Source organism: Coffea arabica, chromosome 2e (assembly GCF_036785885.1).
Source record: "Coffea arabica cultivar ET-39 chromosome 2e, Coffea Arabica ET-39 HiFi, whole genome shotgun sequence".
NCBI lineage: Eukaryota > Viridiplantae > Streptophyta > Magnoliopsida > Gentianales > Rubiaceae > Coffea > Coffea arabica.
Genome location: NC_092313.1, coordinates 64,884,134 through 64,906,516, shown reverse-complemented (window position 1 = coordinate 64,906,516; position 22,383 = coordinate 64,884,134). Strand labels below are relative to the sequence as shown.

Below are 22,383 nucleotides of genomic sequence, written 5' to 3'. Positions count from 1 at the left end.
ATGCATCCCCTGTAGCTGATTCCGTAACATTTATGATTAAGACATACATGCCTGAACACACGTGTGATGGATAACAAAAATCGTGAGGCCACCTCTGACTGGATGGCCAAGAAACTGCTAGCTGTGATGAGAACCCATCCTCACTTGTCAAGAAAGGGCATTGAAGCTGAGATGCTAAAATATGGTGTGCATCCTAGCAAACAGCAAGTGTATGAGCCAAACAAAAGGCAAGAGAAGAGATTGAAGGCACACATTCAGAATCATATAATAAACTGCCAAAATATGCTGTGCTTCTAAGGCAACATAATCCTGGTAGTGTTTGTAAGATTCATTATGACAGACCAAATCTACTAGTTGAACCAAGGTTCCTGAGACTTTTTATTAGCTTTAAAGGACAGAAAGATGGATTTTTAGCTGGTTGTAGATCCTTTGTTGGATTTGATGGATGTCATTTGAAAGGTAGTTTTGGTAGAGTATTGCTGGCTACTGTTGCATTGGATGCTAATAACAGCATATTTCCCATTGCATTTGCTATTGTTGAGGTAGAAAACAGAGAGACTTGGAGTTGGTTCTTTCATTTCTTTGAAGAATTCTTTGAACCATTCCATAACAATTATCCCTTAATTGTCATGAGTGATAGACAAAAGGTATTATTAAACACTAAACGTGTTAAAGTTTGGATAACCTGTTGTGTAGATATGGTAAAAAATGCTGATTGATTTTTGCTTTTGATGTAGGGGCTGAACATTGCATATGAATAGCTACTGCCATCTGCAATTGGAAGATACTGTTGCAGACATATTTGCATGAATTTCAAGTCTCAGTTTCCTGGAATGTTACTGACTACCTTCTTTTGGCAAGCTGCTAAGAGTTATGATGCAATTGGATTTAATGAAGCAATGCAGAGAATCAAGGACATGAATATAGAAGCATGGAGGTACTTATCCAAGATTCCAGTTTCTGCTTGGGTTAGACATGCATTCTCAATAGAAATGAAATGTGACCATGTCACAAACAACTTCACAGAATCCTTCAATGCTTGGATTGGAGACTTAAGGGGCCAACCAATACTGACACTTGTTGAAGGCCTAAGGAAAAAATTTATGAAGAAATTACACAAAAGGTACCAGAAGGCTTGCACATGGACGTCTGCTATCCCAAAAAATATCATAGAAAAGCTCAAGGAAATTGCAATACATTCTAGGAGATGTTCATTGCAGATGGCCAGTGAGGATTTGTTTGAAGTTTCTGATGGTGACAGAACATTTATAGTGAGTTTGAACCAGAAGACATGTGACTGTGGAGCTTTCCAATTGTCTGGACTCCTATGCAAGCATGCTGCACTTGGAATTATATACAGAAGACAGAAATTGGAGACATACTGTGATCCTTGCTTCTCAACAAAAATGTATCTCAAGACATACAGTGGTATGATACATCCAATTCCTCACGAGAAGAGATGGCCTCCATTAATTGATGTCACACCAAAAACTGTCCTTCCACCACCATTAAGAAGAGCTCTAGGTCGTCCAAGAGTTAATAGAAGGAGAGGGCCTGATGAGCCAAGCCAATCTCAAGCAAAAAGGTCAACCACTATGAGATGTGGCAACTGCAAAGCTACTGGACATAATACTAGAACATGTCAAAGAGCACCTGTGAGACAAAAGAGTACAAGCACTAGTGGCACAAACAAGGTTCAATCTAGTGTTTTTGTTGACAGCATTGAAATTGCTAAGCGAGCTTGTAATCTGTTATCAATTTTCATGTCAGGTTACTCAATTTGCTAGAGGAAAGCCAGAAAGGGGAATTGCAAATACAGGGCTTGCAAGATCTGTTCTATGGGTTACAATTCTTTTAGATTCACATACAGACTTTTCGTATGATGACAATGTTTGATGAGCTAATGCATGGGTTATTTGTGCAGGATCATGCTGATGGCAATGTGCCTATTGTCGTTTCTAGTCAAGGCAGCAACCCAAATCCATCAACTCAATCACCATTAATGAATGCTGACTTGAATTTGCAAACAGCAACCAATGCTACTAAGAGAAAGGTATTTGTTCCTTAATCCCTTTTACATCATAGCTGCACTTTTAATGCTTATTTACATGCATGTATATTAATACAAAATTCGACCAAAATTTCAGAGAGGACGACCTTCCAACAAATCTGCTCCACCTGCTGTATATAATTCCAAAAGGAAAACTTCAGCAGCAGCACCTCAACCAATTGTAGTAATGCATACTGCTGCACTACATCCCAGTGGAAGTGCTGCACTACAAACTGATGTCAACATCAATGCTTCAGTTTCTCATGATTCTCACAATGTCAGTAGCAGCTTCACCTTTTAGTAGAATCTGATTAAGAGTCTTTTGTTATTTGGATATCAGAGGACATGAATATCTGATCATTAGTTGTCGACATTGGAGAAATGGCAATATCTGATGTCTTCGTGATCTCATTTTGGTATCTGAACATTTGATATCTGATATTTTGGAAAAATTTATCTTTTTGTATCAATCTGGATGCATGAGTGGAAACATTTGGCTGTTGTACATATAAATTCCATCCCACTCAATCCTTTTGTAACGCTACAACTAAGTAGTATGAAATGCTTCTCAACAGAAACTGAAGTTTCATTTGCACTATTACTTGTACACTGTGTTTTTGTGTAATCTGAGGATTTGTGATATTCAATAAGCAAAACTGGAAGCACATGATAATGAATCTGGTTCTTTACTATTATGAATCAATACTCATTTGATCTCTTTTACAATCAACATAACAACATAGACAGCTAAAAATACTAGGTTCATTATAAGCATCAATTTCACTATGGAGTTGAACTTGACAGCATTCAAATTCTGCACTTGATCACCTCTTTGCGTGATTGAATGTCCTTCTGCTCTTTGCCTGCTCACTTCACCATCTTTAGACCCTTCGACCCACTGAAACAATATCAACAACAAAATGTAAATAGTTATGAATAACAGGTTCATTATAAGCAGTCATTTCACAATGGAGTTCGACTGCTCTACTTTGGCAAACTGTATCTGATCCTCCTTTTGCATGCTTGAACGTTGATCTGTTCTTTGGCTGCTCACTTCACCTTCTTCAGGCCCTTTGAACCATTGAAAGAATTTGCAATTTGAGCAGCAGAAATAGAGCTTGTTTGGATTCCTCCTGCTCTCAGAAATCTTAATGCTTGCTTTCCGATGACAATGGCAATATCTATTTCTTATTGAAAATGAAGTTGGAGAATTCCATGATGAATCTACCAGGCTTGAAGAAGCCATGTGTATCTGTTTGTAGGTAGTTCAGCTTATACTTGTATGAGCACTTTTGCAGAAACCTCAGCCACAACCCAACAACATCCAATGCTTTCTCTTACAACTCCAGTAGGCAATTATATGGAGCTCCAAAGCAACATGGCTGTTTCTTTTTACCGTTACAAAGAACTGCTTTGAGAGCCGTTGGCATGAAGCAGAACACAATTTCTTGCAATACATCCTTACCTTTTTCCATCAGTTTCACATACGCCCCTTGAAATTTCAAAGGAACTAGATTCCATTGAAATTTTCAACCTAAACATCCTTACTAATGACAATCTTGAGGGCAGAGGTATTTCTTTATTTTCTCTCTCCTGAAACACATTTTATATTCATTGTCCACCTCAATTGGGTTGAATCTGATACTATCTACTTAGTTTTAGGGGAGGTATAAGGGATTTTCGGAACTTCAGGGGAGGTCCTTGAGACTGTCAGAAACCTCAGGGGAGGTTTCTGAAATTATCCCAATTTTCGGAACAATTTTTTTTAACCCTTCTAAAGCCCTGCAGTAGATGCTGCAACACCGAAAGGTAAAACCCTGCTGCAGTTTTTCTAAAGGGTACTACAGCCACTCTGCAATATCATCAAGAATGAAATCCATTGATGAATCTGATGTTGGAATCTTTTGCTACATCTCTCAGCTTCCGGGGTTTCGTGGAATCCTCAAACAAAGGTTGGTTTCCTCTCTCCTTCAACACAAAAAAATACCATCTTTCTGGTATAATTCCTCCCAATGCTAAGCCCAGAAACTTAAAGATTCTTGGAAATACATGATTTTTTCGTTCTCTTTATATGTTTTAGTTATTGGGTTTTGGTTGTTAGTCGAGTGTGTTATGGATTCTAATGTAAGACTCAAGAAATGGTACCTTCATGTTGATCAGTAAAAAGATTGAAATTTTATTTCTCGGGTTTGATTTTAAATTTCAAATTTTTTAAGTGTATGCAAGGGATAATAGAAATGTGGTTAGTTCTTACTTTTAGTTTATGTTAATGTTCAGGTACTCAGATTTCATCGTAAATGAAGTGGATTTGGAAGGTAATGTTGTTCATTTGACCTCATTGGAGGCTCCAGCTGAGGTACAATGCTGACTTTGTAGTTTTTTGTTGGTGTATTTCTTGCATTTGTGGATACAATTGTGTTGATGAAATTTTTTAATGATTTGATCAATCAGCTTGTAGAAGAAAAGGAAGTATTGGTAGCTGATCAGCCAAACAAGAATTATGATGCTGAGATAGGATCTTTTAGAGCTCTTGCTGGTGATTTCAATGCTGGCATGTTGAAAGCATTATTAGATCAGACTGTTTCTGGTGGTGGGGTTGAGATTGAGCCCATTGTACTATCTCCAAGTTCTGATAAGTCCCACCGAACGGTTAGTTTGGAAAAAAATTTTCCGATGATATTTTGTATATTAAGTATTTTTCTTCCAGGTTTCTTTTCTTTCCTTTAATGGTGTATGGATGCTTTCCAGGCGGTGCATAACTTCTTTAAAGAGAAATTGAAATTCCTTGTCACTGACACAATAGATGGACCAGATGCCACATCAAAGTGCATTCGAGTAAGGTTAAATGGGGGAAAGAGTCATGGAAGGCACAGCTTCAAGAAAAGGAAAGACAGAGATGATAAACCTTATGATGGTAGAGGTTCTGACAATTGGCCAGAGCATCTCGGGAAATACTTAAGGTGATAAATTACTTTCACTTTTGTCTTGGAAAATTCCTTGAATCAGATGATTATATTTCCTTTCTTTACTTCTCTTTCGCAATTTGGAAAATGAACACTGATTGACATAGAATTCTTTACACTGCATCTGAAAAGTGGGCTTAAATGATTAGAATCAATGAGCGAAAAGGATGTCTTCAGGTGCATTCAAAATACTGGTAGAAAAAGCATCTATTCACTCCTGGAGGAAGATAATTGAAGTGCATTATGAATGAAGGTCTAATGGGGTGGATCTTATTCAACTTAGTGAAAATTTCTGAGAGTCAGTGGCTCCTTGTGTATGAGAATGGGATGATAAATGACATGTGGATATGAAGTCTGAAGTATTTTGCATATTTTTTATTAGAGGGGAAAATTGGGATCAAGTTTCCTTTGAAATTTCAATTAGGGTAGCAAGATAGTTGGCATCTTCTTTTTTTTTTTTGGGGGCTTCAAGAGATGCCAATCAATTATTCAATTGGATTTCAGGTGACAGTTTGAGGAGTATTGTAGTGATTTATTACAACTTGAAACTCAATGCTCACTTGGTTCTAAAGCACGACTAGATGGCTTGAGCCTTCAAATCATAATTCACTCTGTTATTTGCCTGCCCTTTATTATTACTTGCTATTTTTTTTGAACCTTGAGACTTGTAAAAATCAGTGTTTTATTGGTGACAATAGCCATGATTCTGTCAGGTTACAAGTATTTAATAATTCTCCTAATACATTCTTAGCTCCGTCATGTGAGTGGCCCAAATTATAATGCTGTTTCAACTGGTAAGAACCTTCTAACCTAGATCAGGAGGGCTTTTTAAAATTCTGTCTACTGGTTCAAGATGCAAAATTGTCCTTGTTTCACATGCATTTGACCTCCTGATAGATTTGTGCTCCACATTCTTGAGATATATAGTGGCTGATTCAAGTTAATTGTTGGTTACCATGGAGCCTTTATCATCTTGTTTCAGATTCTACTTTGAATGTTTTTCTTTTCCTTTTTTTTGGTAGCTATTTTTACTGATTGAATACGTTTGCATTTGGCATGACACTATCTGTGTTTTGGTATTGGTATGTATTGTTTTTCTATAGTTTTGCATCCTTCAAAGAAGAAGTAAACCTTTAAGAGGCAAGAAGATCAGCAAATTGTTAAGCAGCAATTACTGGCTAGTGCCTAATGTGTAGGAGAAAAGACAGCTGGATGAACTTATGTATGATATACTGCCCATCTCAGTGTAACTAATCATATGCTTAAGTTGGACAACTATTTGAGGCAGCACTTGAATTAATCTGACAATTGGCCTCAGAATGTGGGTTTATTGAATTTCTAGAATTGAGTGGTATCTTCTTCTCCTGAAGGTTTAAAATGGATGATTCTAAGGTGCCAAATAATGTCAAAGTATTCAACAGTTTTAGATACATAAATTTTCAACAAGTTGCTGTTGAACTTTAGATTTTATGAGAATCTGTCTAATGTTTTATGGTAAAGAAGGTATTAGTTCACAGGGGCAAAGAAATTTCTTCCTGTTTGATGTTGTCAATGATTTCCAAAACTTTGGGTGAAATTCCATACCTTTGCCCTGTTCATTTCCTTCACTTTCAACGATAGGTTTTATTCTGCTGAAGCCAGCTACAATTGTCTGCAATATAATTGCATCAGCATTTTGGAAAGACTTTTTTCGGTTCAATGTGGTTGAATAAGAGAAGACAACAAGAAGCGCTTTCCTTAAATTATGAATTTTAGTGGTTTTCTTGCTAATGATGAGGGGAAGAGCTGAAATCTTGTTAACTTTCTGGTGCCATGGCTTTGATTCCACCCAAGTAATAGTAATAAGAGGGATCAGCTACTTCATCCTTTTTTCAGGGGGATTGGGATGAGGCAAAAGGGGGCTTTATGAGGCTCCTCAGGTTCGTTCACTAAATGAGTGATGGAGGTCTTATTGGGTGAACTGGGAAGAAAGAAGGCCAGCCTCCCACTATGTGAAAGAAGAGCTTTTCTCTTATATTTAATAAAATAGGATTTGCAGAATATGCAGTACACTATGTGAGTATAGTGGTCTCATTGGGTGAAATTGGAAGAATGAAGGCCAGCTTCCCAATATGTGAAAGATGAGCTTTTCTCTCATATGATATATAGAACAGGCAGTTCACTTAGCCAGGCTTTAAGTTCTGAAATGCCTTGCACTTTCTCCTTCCTTTTAGGTTTCCTCTGGAACTTGACATGCTTATGCTTCTTGGTGAGTAAAGCTTTTGGGCTATTGTAATACTACAATCTTTTTAGAGGTTACCATGATTTATCTCCATGAGTAGCAAGCTGGACTATTCCTTAGTTTATTCGTAGGCAAGCAACTTGAAATGGTTACTGAAGGTGTTCATGGGTTCCAATCAAAAGATAATGCTTGTTTTGCATCATTGAACAAGAAAAGGAAACAATTTTATAATGCCTGGTGGTTCATAAATGATTGTCGCTTGGCTTCGTTTTGATACTTAGGAAGTCTCTATGATGTTTGTTGCAGTTGGGAAACATCTTGAGTGGATTTGTTACTTTAAACTCTCAGGTTTCATCTTTACAAGGAAAACAAGGACACACAGGAGGCACTAGGGCTTATTGGCAAGATGCTTGGGATTCAGGTATATGATGTGTATTCACATGCTTTCTTGTTTTCATATCAGAGAGCAATTTCATGTTGACTGTCTGTGGTCAATCTCTTCATCATATTTTTCTTTTTCTAGTTGCCTTTTCAAGTACCTATTAGTTGGATGGTATTTTCTTCCTGTCACCTTTACCTTCAACTAGTACATTTTTAGTGTTCAATTTGTGAATGTTGGTTGTGATTATTTTGCCAATGCATACTAAAGCTACGTTGAATCTAGCTCTTGGATGTATCACATCCTAGTGTACATTGTGCATGGCTGTAATGTTCTATGTGCTGTTCTTTGACAACACTAAAATATTTACAAAATTTTAGCCCTCATGAAATTGATGTATCAATAAAAACTGGATCTTATATTGTTTTTTGTGGATCTTTTAAGTTGCTTGTTATTCTTCCTGGCAGCCAAGGTCCTTTGGATTTGCTGGTACAAAGGATAAGCGCTCCATATCAACTCAAAGGGTAATCTGATATCTCTCTTTCTTTTATATTTATTTATTTTCTTTGCTTGCAGTTTTCATGGTTGGCATTGGTTTACTTTTGTTCTTGATGTTCATTTGTTCCATTTGAGTATCAGGAAAAAGCATTTATTTTGTGCTGACACTGATTTAAGCTATCTTCTTTCCAATTCAAGATTGAATTGGGACACCCTTTAAGTTAGCTTCTTTTTGGACTCAGAGGTAATAAATCTTTGGATAAAAAAAAAAAATGAATCTTAGGAATGCTGTATGGGATTGTGATGCATCCTTTTCAAAGCGTATGACAGCTGGGAGATTGCTATTCTTTTTATTCTTCTTGTTTTTATTTTCATTTAATAGTTAAGTTAGTTTCTTACATACATATTACCAATTATAGCTTTTCCACATTAACAATAGTGCTTATAACATGCTCTTCTGTGTTATGGGTCTGTTACTTTTGAACTTTTTAAGTTCTTTCCTTTTATGATATTTTCATTCTACTTTGCATAGAGATCAAGTTTCACATCTTCCTGTTTAAAAATTTCAGGTAACTGTTTTTAAGCAGCGAGCAAATAGATTAGCTGCACTCAATGAAAGATTAATTGGTATCAAAGTTGGAGACTTTTGGTGAGATAAAAACATTGCAGTTTTGCTTTTCATATTATCTACTTTTGTGGAGTTTGGATTGACAATTGAATCCTTGTGATAGTCATGTTAATGATGGGCTTCTTCTCGGTCAGCTTCATGGCAATCGTTTTACAGTCACATTAAGGTAAGGATATGCATACTGTGTAGCTTTAATACACCTGTGCCAGATTATACAGTACAAAATGATCGTACCTTCATATATACAGTACCCCTGTTGCCTGGGTTTGCTGATGTAGGAGGGTGGTCTAGTAAGAAATAGAGAAGGAAAATAATGACAGATAACAATGATGCTTAAAAGATTGATGAAGAGGTAAATACAATAGTGTTGGTAGGGAGTAGCTTCAAGGATTAGGAAAGACTCAAGAGATTCAAGTAATTAAACACAGCTTTTTGCTGCTGCAATACAGACAAATGTTTGTAGGGCTAGATATATCTGTTGTTACTTTACTGTGCATAAAGAGTAAATACCCTTTGTGGAGAACATGCACAGAACCGTCCATCTACTGAAGTCTTGCATTACTTGATGAAAATCAAAAGCTATCAACTACTTACAAGAAAATAAAAAATATTTTTCGTTTTTATTTTCCTTTTTGTTTCCTTACTTGTATTATTATTAAAAATGGCATTAATTGTTATAGCTTCTGGAACATGTTAATATTATTGTCCAATAAACAATTTTACAGGGGAGTGGTTGCAGAATCCGAAGCTGTTATAGAAGCATCTGCAAATGCATTGGGAAAGCTTGGATTCATTAACTACTTTGGCTTGCAGGTATGTCTTTATTTGCTCTTGTTTCTTCTTCTTTCCTGATTCAAGCTTACAGTCCTCCATTGCCCATTCTTTTCATTACATTGATGTCCTAGCTAATATGTATTAGATGACCTCTTCCTGTCCTCATGCTTATATTTAAATGATCATGTTTTGGTGTTTTACTTTATTTTTATTTTATTTTATTATTTTTTAACTACCCTAAATTTCCTTCCTGAACTGTCTAAGTATAATTTGACCTTGATAGTTTCTGAATTTTGGGATAGAGAATGGCGATTTACCATGATCAATCAATTTGACATCAGATGCAGTAACATGTTGGAGATAAATGCCTGATGTGGATCATTAATTGTTTTGCCCAGCTTTAGTATTAGATATTTGTGTATTTGATTGTGTATCCTGATGGAAGATCATGTGTTTCAGTGAGGTGATACGAGCAACTTAGTTTTCCAAAATAATGTTCTACCTCATCCTTGTTAGTTTGCAGTCTAATTGATTTTTTTGCCCTTCTTCTAGTTCCATCCTTTGCTTAACATTGGTAAACATGAGGGTTAAGTATTTTCCTTTACCACATTTCCCTATCGCTGTTAATAAAATATCTAATTCACCATCGTACTTTGATAAACAAGATGTGGAAGTTCATATCAGGTATATATGTATTTGTAAAGTTTGTTTGCCTTTCATGATATGGGATTTGATTCAGAGATTTGGAAGTGGTTCTGTCCCCACCCACCTTATTGGAGCTACCTTGCTGCGTGGGGAGTGGAAGAATGCTGTCGACATGATCCTTGATCCAAGAGAAGGGGATATCCTTTGTAGTATATTCTAAATGTGCCTCAAACTTCCTTCTTCCTAAAAAAAGGAGTAGAAATAGCTACATCTGTATGAAGCTCAATATGCTGTTTAACCTGCTACTTGCAATTTGGCAGCACTTTTTACTTGTTTTTTTTAGCTTAGATTTTTAACACAGAAGGAAGCTGTAGGAAAGGTAAGGGAGTATTATAAGGATACTGGGGATATTGAAGGGACGCTAAGGCAATTACCTCGCCATCTAGTTGCTGAAAGGGCAATAGTAAGTTTCAAACTACTGATGCCTGCTTGTTCTCTTCGTTTGGGTCATTTTTGCTGTTTCTAGTGGCTCAGTCTGGTTTTCCTTCTTGTCATTCATTTCTTGATGCTTTTCATTGTGAGTTTCAAACTTCGCAGGTTTAGTATATTCAAAATGGTTAAAGTGATTTTTAGTGGAATGTGTATTCCTGCATTAAGGGAATCCTTGGGTTGTCTTTGCCTTCCCTACATCCACTTTTCTAGCTTTTTGTGTTTTCAACTTTGCTCTTCTTCTATAACTTACTATGTAGCATCACCAGGAAAAATAGGGCAGCAGCATCATGGATAGAGTTTCTAATGATGGAGAACTAAGCTTACAATCTCATACAAGAATTGATTAATGTAAATATTGAACATGTTGCACCGTTTTCCTCTTTGCTCTATACTTTCTTTTAATTCTTTCTTTTTACAATGTTGAGACTCTTTAAGCTTTCCATAAACATAAAGAAATGAGAGGGCTTCTCTCTGACTATAGGTTACCCCTTCGTCAGCCTGTGACAAAAAAAGTATTAACTGAAGGTTTGAGTGTTTAATCAGCAGTAGTCTATTGGTGAAAACAAATTATTAACCATTTATTTTAGAACATCTGTTGTCTAGTATGAATAAAGTAAAGGGAAAAGGGGAGCCTTAGCATGCGTTTAAGGTGGTTTCTTCTTCTGATGAGTATGGCTTTTTTATATGGTGTTATTCAGCACTGTTGATTGTGCCATTCTTCTTTCTTTTTAATTATTATGATTATTTATTGTTCTGGATGCCTTTTGTGACAAATAGTCATGAGAATCATCATCTTGACCTTCATTACTAGCTTTTGCTTCTAAATTCTATACAGCTTCAGCGTCTGAAGAGAAGTCCAGGGAACTACTTACAAGCCCTAAAATCTATACCTAGGACGCTTAGAATGATGTAAGTGGTCAAGAAAATAAATTTCCTTCCTTCTTTCGTTAATTAAATGCAAAGATGTCTGGAAATATACTTTAAATGAGTTCCAAGTAGTATATCTTAGTTTCTTACTAAATGTATGTTTGGGTTCTCACGAGTATTAGCATCTGTTGATATATGATCAGCCTTGAGCCAATGTCTACATTTTGTGTGGTAAGCAAGCGAAGACAAGCTTATTGGCTTCTCTAAGACTGAAACTGAATTGGTCCCTTATTGGTGCAGTAATTGCATATGGTAGTTGTTGCCATTTTTTAACAATATCAACTTGTAAATGTGCTGTAGGGAGAAAGACGTATGGTTTGTGAGCAAATGCTACTCTTTTTCCTGTTTTCCATTGTCAGAAGCACTGACCTTCCCCAGAGTTCTGAAAATAGATTTTTAGATGTGACTATACAACCTATTCTTTTCTGTTGCTTTTAGCTATTTTGGTTTGTCATATAAAGCATGCTTCATGTTTATGATGGAAGACATTTAATTTGGTTTGCTTTTATTTTAAATGAGTTTGTTTCTTGTTAGACTCAACTTTTTGGTGTCTCCTTTTACAGTGGGGAGCACCATATGGCAATCACAGATTGTGCTTGGGATACTTGACATGCAATTGAAATTGTTATATATATCATTAAGCAGAGTTTGCAACATCTAAGGTTTACATTGATGAAAGACATTTTTACCATGGGTAACAAAGAAGAGAATTTTTTCTTTGGCATCTCTTGGCCATATTTTTTTTTTTTTTTCTAATTTTCGAATCTGAGAGAAGTCATCTACAGCCTATTCTTATATGGCTTGCAGTTACATTAACTGAAATCTGGAAAGTGAATAACTTCTTGGTGTCAACTTTTCTTGTGAATTCTCCCCCTTTATGTCTCCTGCTATACTTTCTTCTATCTGTAGAAAAAGGATTCCCTCTTTTGTGCAGATCATGAATGCTTTGTGTAGTAATCTGCTAAATTGTGCAGTGCTGCATTGTGGTTCTCTGTTGCAGTTTCATTATATTGATTATTTTTGTGCAGCACATTTGCGTCCTAATAGTCATGCTATGAGTAGAATGTTCTAGGAACTTCTTCATGCTAATTTGTCTCTTTCCCAATGAGAACTAGTTACAAATTATAGAAGTAATATATAACAAGTTGCTATTTGCTAATAGGAGTCATGATTTTTGCTCATTTGTCAATATTTTGCCTACCACTTCTTCTTATTGTTTGTGTTATTCACTTAAATTTCTCTAGGATAGGAATATGATCATTAATTTGCCTGTGGGCTTCGGCTTTGACTTCCTCTTCATACTGGTCATACACTTAACAAGCCATTCTCAATTTTATGCATATGGGAATGATCTTTTATATCTAAATAGTGAGATATTAGTGGTGCTTATAAGTTCCATAAAGATAGTTTTTGCTTTTCAGGTACATACATAGTTATCAAAGCTATCTTTGGAACCATGCAGCTAGTATGAGAGTGCAAAAATATGGTGTGTATTTCTCTAGGTTCTCGTTTGGAGCCATCTGGCTGATTCAGTGGCCATTTGTGATTTTCTGCTTTTTTTTTTAATTTCTTCTTATATTATATCTCTATGAGATTAATTATGTTGTGCTTCTCTTTCCTCTTTCTGGGACTGATCATGTTCCAGGAATTGATCATGTTGTGTTGGGGGACTTGGTGTATTGCAAAGAACATTGTCGTGAAGCAGAAAGGGGGGCCAATTATTCTGAATTTGAAGATGGTAGCTCAAATGACACCTCTAATCATATAGATGAAATCTCAGAAGCTGACCTCCCAGAAGAAAAAGATGTAACAGTAAAGGCAAGTATTTAGGTTGTCACTGTCTTAATTTTTTGCTTCCTGGGTCTCTTAACTTAAGTTGGAGAAGTCTGGAACCTGAACTGTCTGCATCATTCAGCATTTTGAGGAAATGATCAATTTTATAATCATTCAGAAGTCACTTTTTGCTATTATTTATACGTTGCATTAGAAAATGCATGCCACCTGCCGATGTTGAAACCTATTTTATTGAGTGGATCTCTTTTTACTTTAAAGAAGTAATCAGAATTGAGATGGTAGATAGTTGCTGCCATGCAACCCTATTAGTTGGTTGTGGTTTTGCAATGCAATGGTATGAAGCCCTCTTGAATCTCACCAGTTTAACTTGATCATATTCTATGTGGATTTTTGTTTTGGATTCAATATATAAATGGAGATTATTTCTTGATGGTGTGGATTCTGTTTGGAAGTGAACCAGTCAAAGTCAGAATCATCTTCATGGACTGGATAACGATGTGTTGAAGATGATCTTATCTGATGTCTATCGAGATGAAGTTTTGACAAAAGTGACCTAATTATTTTTTAGTATAGTGCTGTCATTGCTTGCTCTGTGAATTGCTCTCTCTTTCTTGCAACTTTTTTTTTTATTAAGGTTTGCCTTTTCTTTTTAAAATTAAGATGTAAGACAGTAAAGTGCTATTTTGCAGATGTAAGGCAGTAAAGTGCTATTTTGCAGGTGATAACTGAGGAAGATTTAAGTGCTGGGACTTACACGGTAGATGATGTTGTCCTTCCTTTACCAGGGTAGGAGAAAACTTGAATACTTTTTCTCTTCACTGATGCTATAGATCATTGCTTAGTTCCTTTTGCATTTGAAACTTTACTAATGGCAGGTCAAAAGTGATTTATCCAATGAACGATATTGAAGAAGTTTATTGTGACTTGGCAAAGAAGGTACGTTATCTTTGTCAGAATTTGGTACACGATTATTGGTGCTCGGAGATAGATTTTTGTTGCTATTACCCAAGTGTTGCTATTCGAAGTACTCAGATTGGTGTGGAACCTCTGATGTGCTTCGTAATCTATGAAAGGACTAAAGTGATTAACTAGTGCTTTTTCAGCCTAGATTGGTGGATTTACCAAAGTAGTGTGCAAATTTTTAATAAATTACAACCTCTTAATGTACGTGGGATTTGGATGAAAATTACTTTACCTTGGGTCCTGAATTGCTTAAAAGTATTGAAATAAAACCTGAAGAGTTAGAAAAAAGGGAAAAGAGTTTAGGCATTGAGTGTTTTGGAGAATTTTATTGGTTTTTCCTAGTTCTCAAAAAGAATGGTGGGATTAGTGGGTAATTCTTGTGTCACCCATGTTTTTTTTGCCATCTTTAATTCAGGTAACTTGAGAATATTAGTACATTTCCATGATATCATTCTTTATCTTGTTCACTTAGGATTACTTAAATTTCCTATTTCACTGCATTTGTGTTATTTTTTTCCTCCTCTGATTGTAGTTGATCATATTGTTCAGGACGCTATCGGCTTGACAGAGAGCGTGCATGGTGTCAAGTATGTTATTTAGTTGGTTTTTTCTTGTTTGACTAAGTACTGAATTTCAGTATTTCCATCCGTAGTTCTCTTAGAAAAGTGGCTAAGGATGACCTCTTGAGCAAACTTGATGCTGCTGAGGTGCCTTCTTAGACGGCATCCAATCATCAGAATTGTTCTACATAAGATCTTCATCAGTTTTTTTGAGAATGCTTTCTCTCTTGCTTATTGTCCTGCTTGTGTGTTGCAATTTGGTACTTGCTTTTTGTCTGCTTTCTTTGAAGAATCTGATTACTTGTAGGGAGTTTTCAATAACCAACATTACTGGAGCTTACAGGCGGGTATTTCTAAAGCCAAAGGAATTTGAATGGTATGGCAGTGTCCCTTTAGGATTGTTTTTATTTATTTGGCTCTGGTGTTCATTTCAAATTTATTATGGTGGATATTTTCTTATTCTCTTTCTGTAGGGAATTGCTCACCTATAAAGATGGAAACATTCCTTTAGCAGAGACAGATATGGACTTAATTTCCAAGTCACAAAAGTTGAAAAATGTCAGAGGGGAGGATTGTGGGAATGGGAAGGCAGGTGAACAATTGATTGATAATGGAAGACAATCATGTGTGAGTGCCATCATGGATTCAGCTGAAGATGAGGCAGGAAGTGATAGAGCAGGGTCTCACCAAACTGAAGTATATGATTCTGCTGACATCGAGGAGAGTCAGAAGGCTCTCAGATTGAGCTTTACCCTTCCAGCTTCTGGTTACGCGACAATGGCTATAAGGGAGCTGCTGAAGACATCAACTTCTGTACGTATTTTGTAAAAAGCTGGCTTGCCATTTGCTTTCTCAGTTTTCTGTTTGCAAGTAATTGAGGCGTTTTTTTTTTTTTTTTAAATAATACAAGGAGAGTCTTAAACTTTTGAGTCTAACAGAAATGTTAACTGGCCCTCTCCCAGTTAATTCCTAAATTATGAACCAAGAGTAGAGGACCAAAACCACTAGAGGGTGGTCACCAAAAGTTGAGAGAAATTTGACTGAATGCCCAAACTCGCAAGGAATTATATGCTAGTGTTATGAATACTGTGCCAAGCTTGACTTATGATGAAATACGAGCTTATCTAAAAGCTTAAATTGCATCTGGACTAGACCTTGTTCATTTAAGCATATCAGTGTGTGCATGCACGTGCATGTCTGTGCTTCTACAAGCGTAAAGTGCTGAAATAGATGAGATCTCGCTTACGATGCTCAAATCTAGTATTGTTTCAAGCATAATATTTCACAACAATATGGAACCCAGCTCTAGTCTGTCATAATCATGTACACTTTTCCATGTACTCTCTGTCAATAGTTCTACTGGTTCCAATTTTTTAATTGAAACAGTTATTTTCGTTTCAATTCTGCCACTCCAGGAATACTAACATTGGCCTGTTGCAGGTTGCGTTTCACAAGACATTGAACCCTTGAAGGCAAAACAATCCGAACATTGGGAAAGTTTTGGCTTTCCTTTGGGCCATTTGAACCTTCTCTGTTGATTTTTGGAGGATCTGGGAGTGCAAGATGGTATGATGCACTTTTCTATGCCATTCAGGACCCTTGACAAAAGAGATTTCTGTTCGGCCCCCTAGTTACACATTGTCTGTTGATTTTGAGAGGTTCTGGGAGAGCAGATGGTATGAAGCTTCCCTACGCCAGAGTTTTGTCTATAAAAATGCAATGACAATTTATAGGAGGTGAGGACCGTTGAAAAGAATAAAGTTTTCCTTAGTTGCTCCTTGACCATTGGTTTTTGGAGGGATTTGGGAGTGTGGAGGATATAATGCACTTCTCTATGCCAGAGCTTTGTATGTGAAAAATGCAATGGAAATTTAAAGGTGGTCAAAACCCTTAACTAGGAAGAAGTTTAGAGAGAATCCATTGCTGATGGATGGATCATTTATAAGTTATCTGCGTAGAGATTGATGCCTTTGAATTGCATTGCGGAAGGTATCTGCTGATCAGAAGTTTTGGAAATGGATTTTGACGGCTAAAATTGTTTGGATGACGGGGGAGTTGTCTCTGATTTTGCCTCTGATTAGCAGAAAGACCTATTCCACCACTGCATCCCTCTCCCCCCCCCCCCCCCCCCCCCACCACCAACCAAAAAAAATGTAGTGCCAAAAAATTCCTCCATAATACAGGAACTGAGAGGCAGTGGCATTTCTTGTAATGCTTAGGAATTACAGCAAATATCCAAACAAGAAACCTCACCTGAGGTTTTAGATAGTCTCATTGGCTACCCTTTAGATTTTATAAAATATGGGGTACCTTCGCTAAAACTCAGTAGTAATAAGTTCAACCCAATTCAAAAACATAAATAATATAAAATTGGTTTCAAGAGAGAAACAGTTTGATTCCACAACTGCCCCCAAGATTTGCATTAGTGAGTTAATTTGATACATACCTATTGCAACAAGAATGAAATTTCAGAGCGTATAAGTAGAATTGATGGCAAAGGCAAGATTTCTATTGGAGTTTGAAAAGTGGAAACCAACCAATTTTTTTTTGCAACCCTTTGTAACAACGTCTATTTGCAATAGCCAATGCATAAGACTCTATATAACAACAGTATGAAGCAGCTAAGACTATATAACAACAATATGAAGCAGCAACAGAGGACAATTCATGAGTTGGGTCTTGGATGAGCTAAACAATAGATCAAAAGAGTAGCTGCAACAGCTAGAAACACACACATAGCTTGTTCAAGCAATATAGGTGAATTCTAGTAATAGAAATTACCCTATACTAGTTATCTTGATTAACTAACCAGAAATCAGAAAAAAAAAATGGTCATCAATTAGCACTTTTTCTATTTAGGAGTCATCCACAACCAATGTCCTATATCTCAATTTCATACAAAACCACGCCTATGTTCCATAATAATGAAACTAACAATCAAGAAACTCAAGGAAAAAACCCTAGAATCTACTACCTAGAAATCTAAAGAAAAAAACGTAAATCACATAGAACATAATATAAACTACATAATGTCATATTTTCCATTTTATGCATCATCGAAGATATGATTTAATCACTTGTTGGGTTATTATTAAACATAATCAACAACAACAAACTTAAAAATCTGCAACCAAACTATAAAATTTTTCAAAATTTTACAGTAGTAAAATCTTAGAAACTAGCATTGAGATGTTCACAATTACCAAAATTTTTCACTCTTTTCATCAGAGCAAATTTCCTCTTTAAGCATCTTGAATTCTCACCTTTTCCTTGAAAAATCTCTATTTCCCTTCCTCTAATTCAACACTGAAGTATGATATGTTGCTTTAGTCATGTACATCAATTAGAAAAGCGCGCCAATCAATTAGAAAAGGGCGCCTGGAATTGGCGCCCATAGCAAATTAAAATTATTTTTTTAAAATTGTCATTATTTCAACTAAGCCTACTAATTAATGATTTAAGTAATAATGTCAACATAGTTGTGAAATATCTAATTAGTTGTCAGGGTAATTATGTCATTTTGCTGGAGTTGATGTAAGAATTGGGCTCAATAACCTGATGAGGGAGGAATCTGATATTTTGGAAACCTCAAGAGAGGCTAGTGAAAATGTTAAAAACCTCCAGGGAGGTTTATGAAATTATCCCTTACATAAATCATGACAATGAACACTCTATAAGACAAACATAGAGGAAAAAATACAAACTAAAAGAGAATAAGTAGGTTGTGGACTACGTAACAAGTTGGCTTAGAGTTTTGTGTTATGGTGTTATAAAATTAAGACTTTGTTATTGGATGATAAAATTGAGACTTATTAGGTATCAGGTTTTTAGAGTCATCTTGTCAAATCCTATCGAGTTGTCCATCGATTACCCTCATTGATACTAAATCCTAACCTATTTTATCAAAAAAATATCAAACGATAACAGATAACCCATCATCTAATTGGATTAATCATCGGGTCAGATATCTGCTAATATCAAATTTTACCCTACTCATTGCCATCCATAGACTCTAAGGAGGAGTTGGCGGCTATGGAAGGTCGAAGTAAAGCACAATCATTTGGTTGCTCTGATGAGATATTCAACCCCAATCTGGCTTGAAGCTGTACAAAGTAAAAAATGATAAATGGGATAATTTTAAAAACCTCCCTTGAGGTTTCTGATAGTATCACTTGACATCTTTGAATTTGAAAAATCTCATTTGCCTCCATTATTTTGGGTATTTTTTTCTAGCTTTTGCAACCCACTTCAAAATATAATATTATAAAAACTCATTTTGGAAAAGAGAATATAATTTCACCTTAAATTTATCTTTCTCTTGTGGATTCTTAATTGTCACAATACATTAATTTTATTTCTTAATTTTTGTAAATTCCGTTGATATGGTTCTTTAATTGAAATTTAAAAGTTGATAATGGGGTCGAAAGACACTTTAATAGTTTTTTGTCATTAGTTTGGACAAGACACTTTATGTCTTTTGGCCGCTAAACCATTTTTTTAGCCAAAAATATCACTCAACTCTTATAATTGTAATTTTTGACTATTCTGTCTAATTATAATGTTAAGGAGATGGAAAGCAAATCACGCGATAAGGTTATTAGGGCAAATTCATCTTAATAGATTTAGATTGAGTAAAAAACCTAGGGAGCCCTTGAACTATTATAGTTATCTACTTTTGGCCCCTAATCTAAATTTTGTTTTCGATGGCCCTTGAACAATTAAAATTGCACACTTTAAGAAGTTTCGGTGACTTTAGGCATAACTTTGGCAGGATTTAAAGGACATATTTGTCCATTCGTAATTGAAGTTTCGGAACCAGCATCAAAAACTCTAAAAAGAGGTAACTCTTCAATTTCTTAAACACAACATCAGAATTTTCTTCACAAATCCTTTGAAAATCGAGTTTTACCTAAAAGATTTTGATAGTGAAGCTTTTGAATGATGGGAAAAAACACCACATGCGAAGCATGGTGCAAAGCTGAAGCTTTTAAATTACTGGAAAAAACACCACATACGAGGCATGGTGCAAAGTTTTTTTCTTATGGGTAAAACTCGATTTTCAGAGGATTTGTGAAGAAGAATTTAATAGTGTGCTTAAGAAATTGAAGGGTCTTTTTTTTAGGGTTTTAGATACTGGTTCGATGCTGCAGTTATGAATGAACAAAAATGCTCTTTAGATCCTGCCAATTTATGCCTAAAGTCATCGAAAGTCCTGAAAGTGTGCAGATTTAATTGTTTAAGGGTCAATCGGAAACAAAATTTAGATGATGGGTCAAAAGTAAATAATAACAATAGTTTAAGGGCTCCCAGGTCTTTTACCCATTTAGATTTAATCATGATCACCACCTAGTATAAAGACTTGATCATGATCATCTGTTTTTGGGCTTTACTAAGAATACACCCCCGACTTTTCTCTCCTTGGAAAACCCATGCTTGGATTTCTTTTTCCAGGTGATTCCCGCCGAAGCCTGAATATCTGATCAGACGGCTTCAGTTAGCCAGGGCCCAGAACCTATTGACCATGCTAAAAATTGATTTGCAATCTCAAGGGTGTGAGGGGATTGGGAAGTATTTTGAAAGTAACGAAGAAGAAGTTAAAGCACGATGATAATGATCAGTACATCCTACAAATTGATGATAAGCGAAATTAGAGAAAATCAGTTTAAGAATATCAAAATTCCAGTATAAAAAATTATTTGAAACTACACATGAGGTTAATCGAGCATTGAATACTATTTTTTTCTAGATTTTTCTTAGATCCTAGTTCAATTCATTGACTAAATAAAAAGAACAAAGGTGAACAAAATGAGAATTAATAGGAGATTTGCCTAACTTTAAAACCAAAATAAAGCATAAAAAACGATAGTGATGGTAGTTGTTGCAACAGATGGAGATGGTGACTAATGAAAATTTGAAAGGACAAATTAAAGGAGTGATTTCTGAGAATAAATGGCCAATTTCGCTCCTGAACATTTTTACTAAAGTTGATTTAGTCCCTAAATTTTAATTTTGGCTAATATAATTCTTAAACTTATTTTTCAGATCCAACTAGGTCTCTTTATGGCGAAGTCTTCAGAAAACTGATTGCGGGCATAATTTATCAGCTAAACAAAAAGAGTGTTTTGAGAATTTGGGGTGGGTTTTGAATAAACTAGGGTGTTTTTAAAAATTTTCAGGTACTTTTAAAAATTTTTAAATTAATTTTCACCCCTTTCTTTAAGGGGGATGTGAGATCGATGATGCGTGGGGAGTTTGATGTGTGGACTCGCAAATCTACCTATTTTAAACTCTTATTACTAGCTTATTTAAATATTTAATAGCCCATTTGCTCCGAATAATTTATTTCAACCTTTTTAGACCCAATTACATAGAACTATGGCTTACATGTATTTTTAAAATAACTTGTTATAAAAATTAATTTTTGGGAAACTAGTTTAGCGAGAATAGTGAATTCGCATTTGGAGGCAATAATCGATTTAAGGGTACAATGAGCTTGGAGATTGAAGACTTATACATTAGTCTTAAAAATAAGTATTTTATGTTTAAGTACTCAAGTATTGGTTAGTTATACCATCGTTATAAGAATTTCTTAGAAATTTCGCTTTATCGCGCACAAATTGGAAGTACGCGTGTTTCGTGCGCGCAATTATTTAAGGGATATTAGACCCTTATTTTTAGACTATTAAGAGTGAATAATAATAGTATGAATGGAAGTGCATTAAAGGTTTAGGGCACAAGTGAAACAAACCCGAGAGGAAACAAGCACGAAACGCTTGCGCACGCGCATTATTATAAGTTGAATTTTGGAGCAATTTTGGGCCACAAACTCTTAAGCTTCCTTTAGAAGCTAACTACATCAGATTTCACTCCCTCTCACACCCTCAAGCAGCTGAACACCAAGGAGGAAGAAGACCCAAAAATTTCTTCATCTCATCTCACTCAAACTTACACCAAATCATCTCAAATTTCTACCATACACTCACAATCACTTGGTGATCATCTTAAGCTAGGAGAAGAGCTTCATTTCCACGGTTTTCTTGAGCTTCAAAGGACCGAAAATTTCTGGATTTATCATCTAAGGAGGTAACAAATGATCAAACCCTTGAATCTTAGTTTATGAAAGTTAGATTGTACTTAGAAGCTTGTAACTTGATGTGGGTACCACTATATTGTTGGAAATCTTGTGAGTGGGCTCTATGAAATTCCACAATGGATTTGATGATCTGATTTGATGAGATTGAATGTTAATTATGTTGATTAAGTGTTAATCTAGTAGAGATAAGTGGTAAAAGTGAAAAGGAAATCAAAGGAAGTGTTGCATGTTGAAGGGCCGAATCTGCCCTGTCTTTACCGAGCTCCTCGGTGCGAATTTTTGTGGTTAAATTGACTTGATTTTGATGTAGATATGTTATATAGGTTGTGTGGAAAGTTTCCTCCAAAAATCACTTGATTTGGTTGGGTAAATGTTTAAATTTCGAATTTAGTTCAT

General features: G+C 35.7%; 1 protein-coding gene across 2 annotated transcripts; it reads left to right on the top strand.

Annotated features, from left to right (window-relative positions):
* Positions 1-3,826: 3,826 nt before the first annotated feature.
* LOC140037036 (multisubstrate pseudouridine synthase 7-like) lies at positions 3,827-17,162 on the top strand. Of its 2 annotated transcripts, XM_072080690.1 has the most exons (20): positions 3,827-4,002; positions 4,328-4,406; positions 4,502-4,699; positions 4,799-5,010; positions 7,583-7,655; positions 8,081-8,137; positions 8,681-8,760; positions 8,843-8,905; positions 9,465-9,552; positions 10,253-10,356; positions 10,519-10,621; positions 11,486-11,559; positions 12,999-13,063; positions 13,223-13,395; positions 14,090-14,157; positions 14,247-14,307; positions 14,884-14,921; positions 15,202-15,270; positions 15,368-15,707; positions 16,335-17,162. In XM_072080690.1, the coding sequence occupies exons 1-20, from the start codon at positions 3,842-3,844 to the stop codon at positions 16,362-16,364; spliced, it is 2,136 nt and encodes a 711-aa protein (XP_071936791.1). In that variant the 5' UTR covers positions 3,827-3,841; the 3' UTR covers positions 16,365-17,162. The 2 variants fall into 2 exon arrangements, with proteins under 2 accessions (XP_071936791.1, XP_071936792.1); XM_072080691.1 differs by lacking the exons at positions 10,253-10,356; positions 10,519-10,621.
* Positions 17,163-22,383: the final 5,221 nt, after the last annotated feature.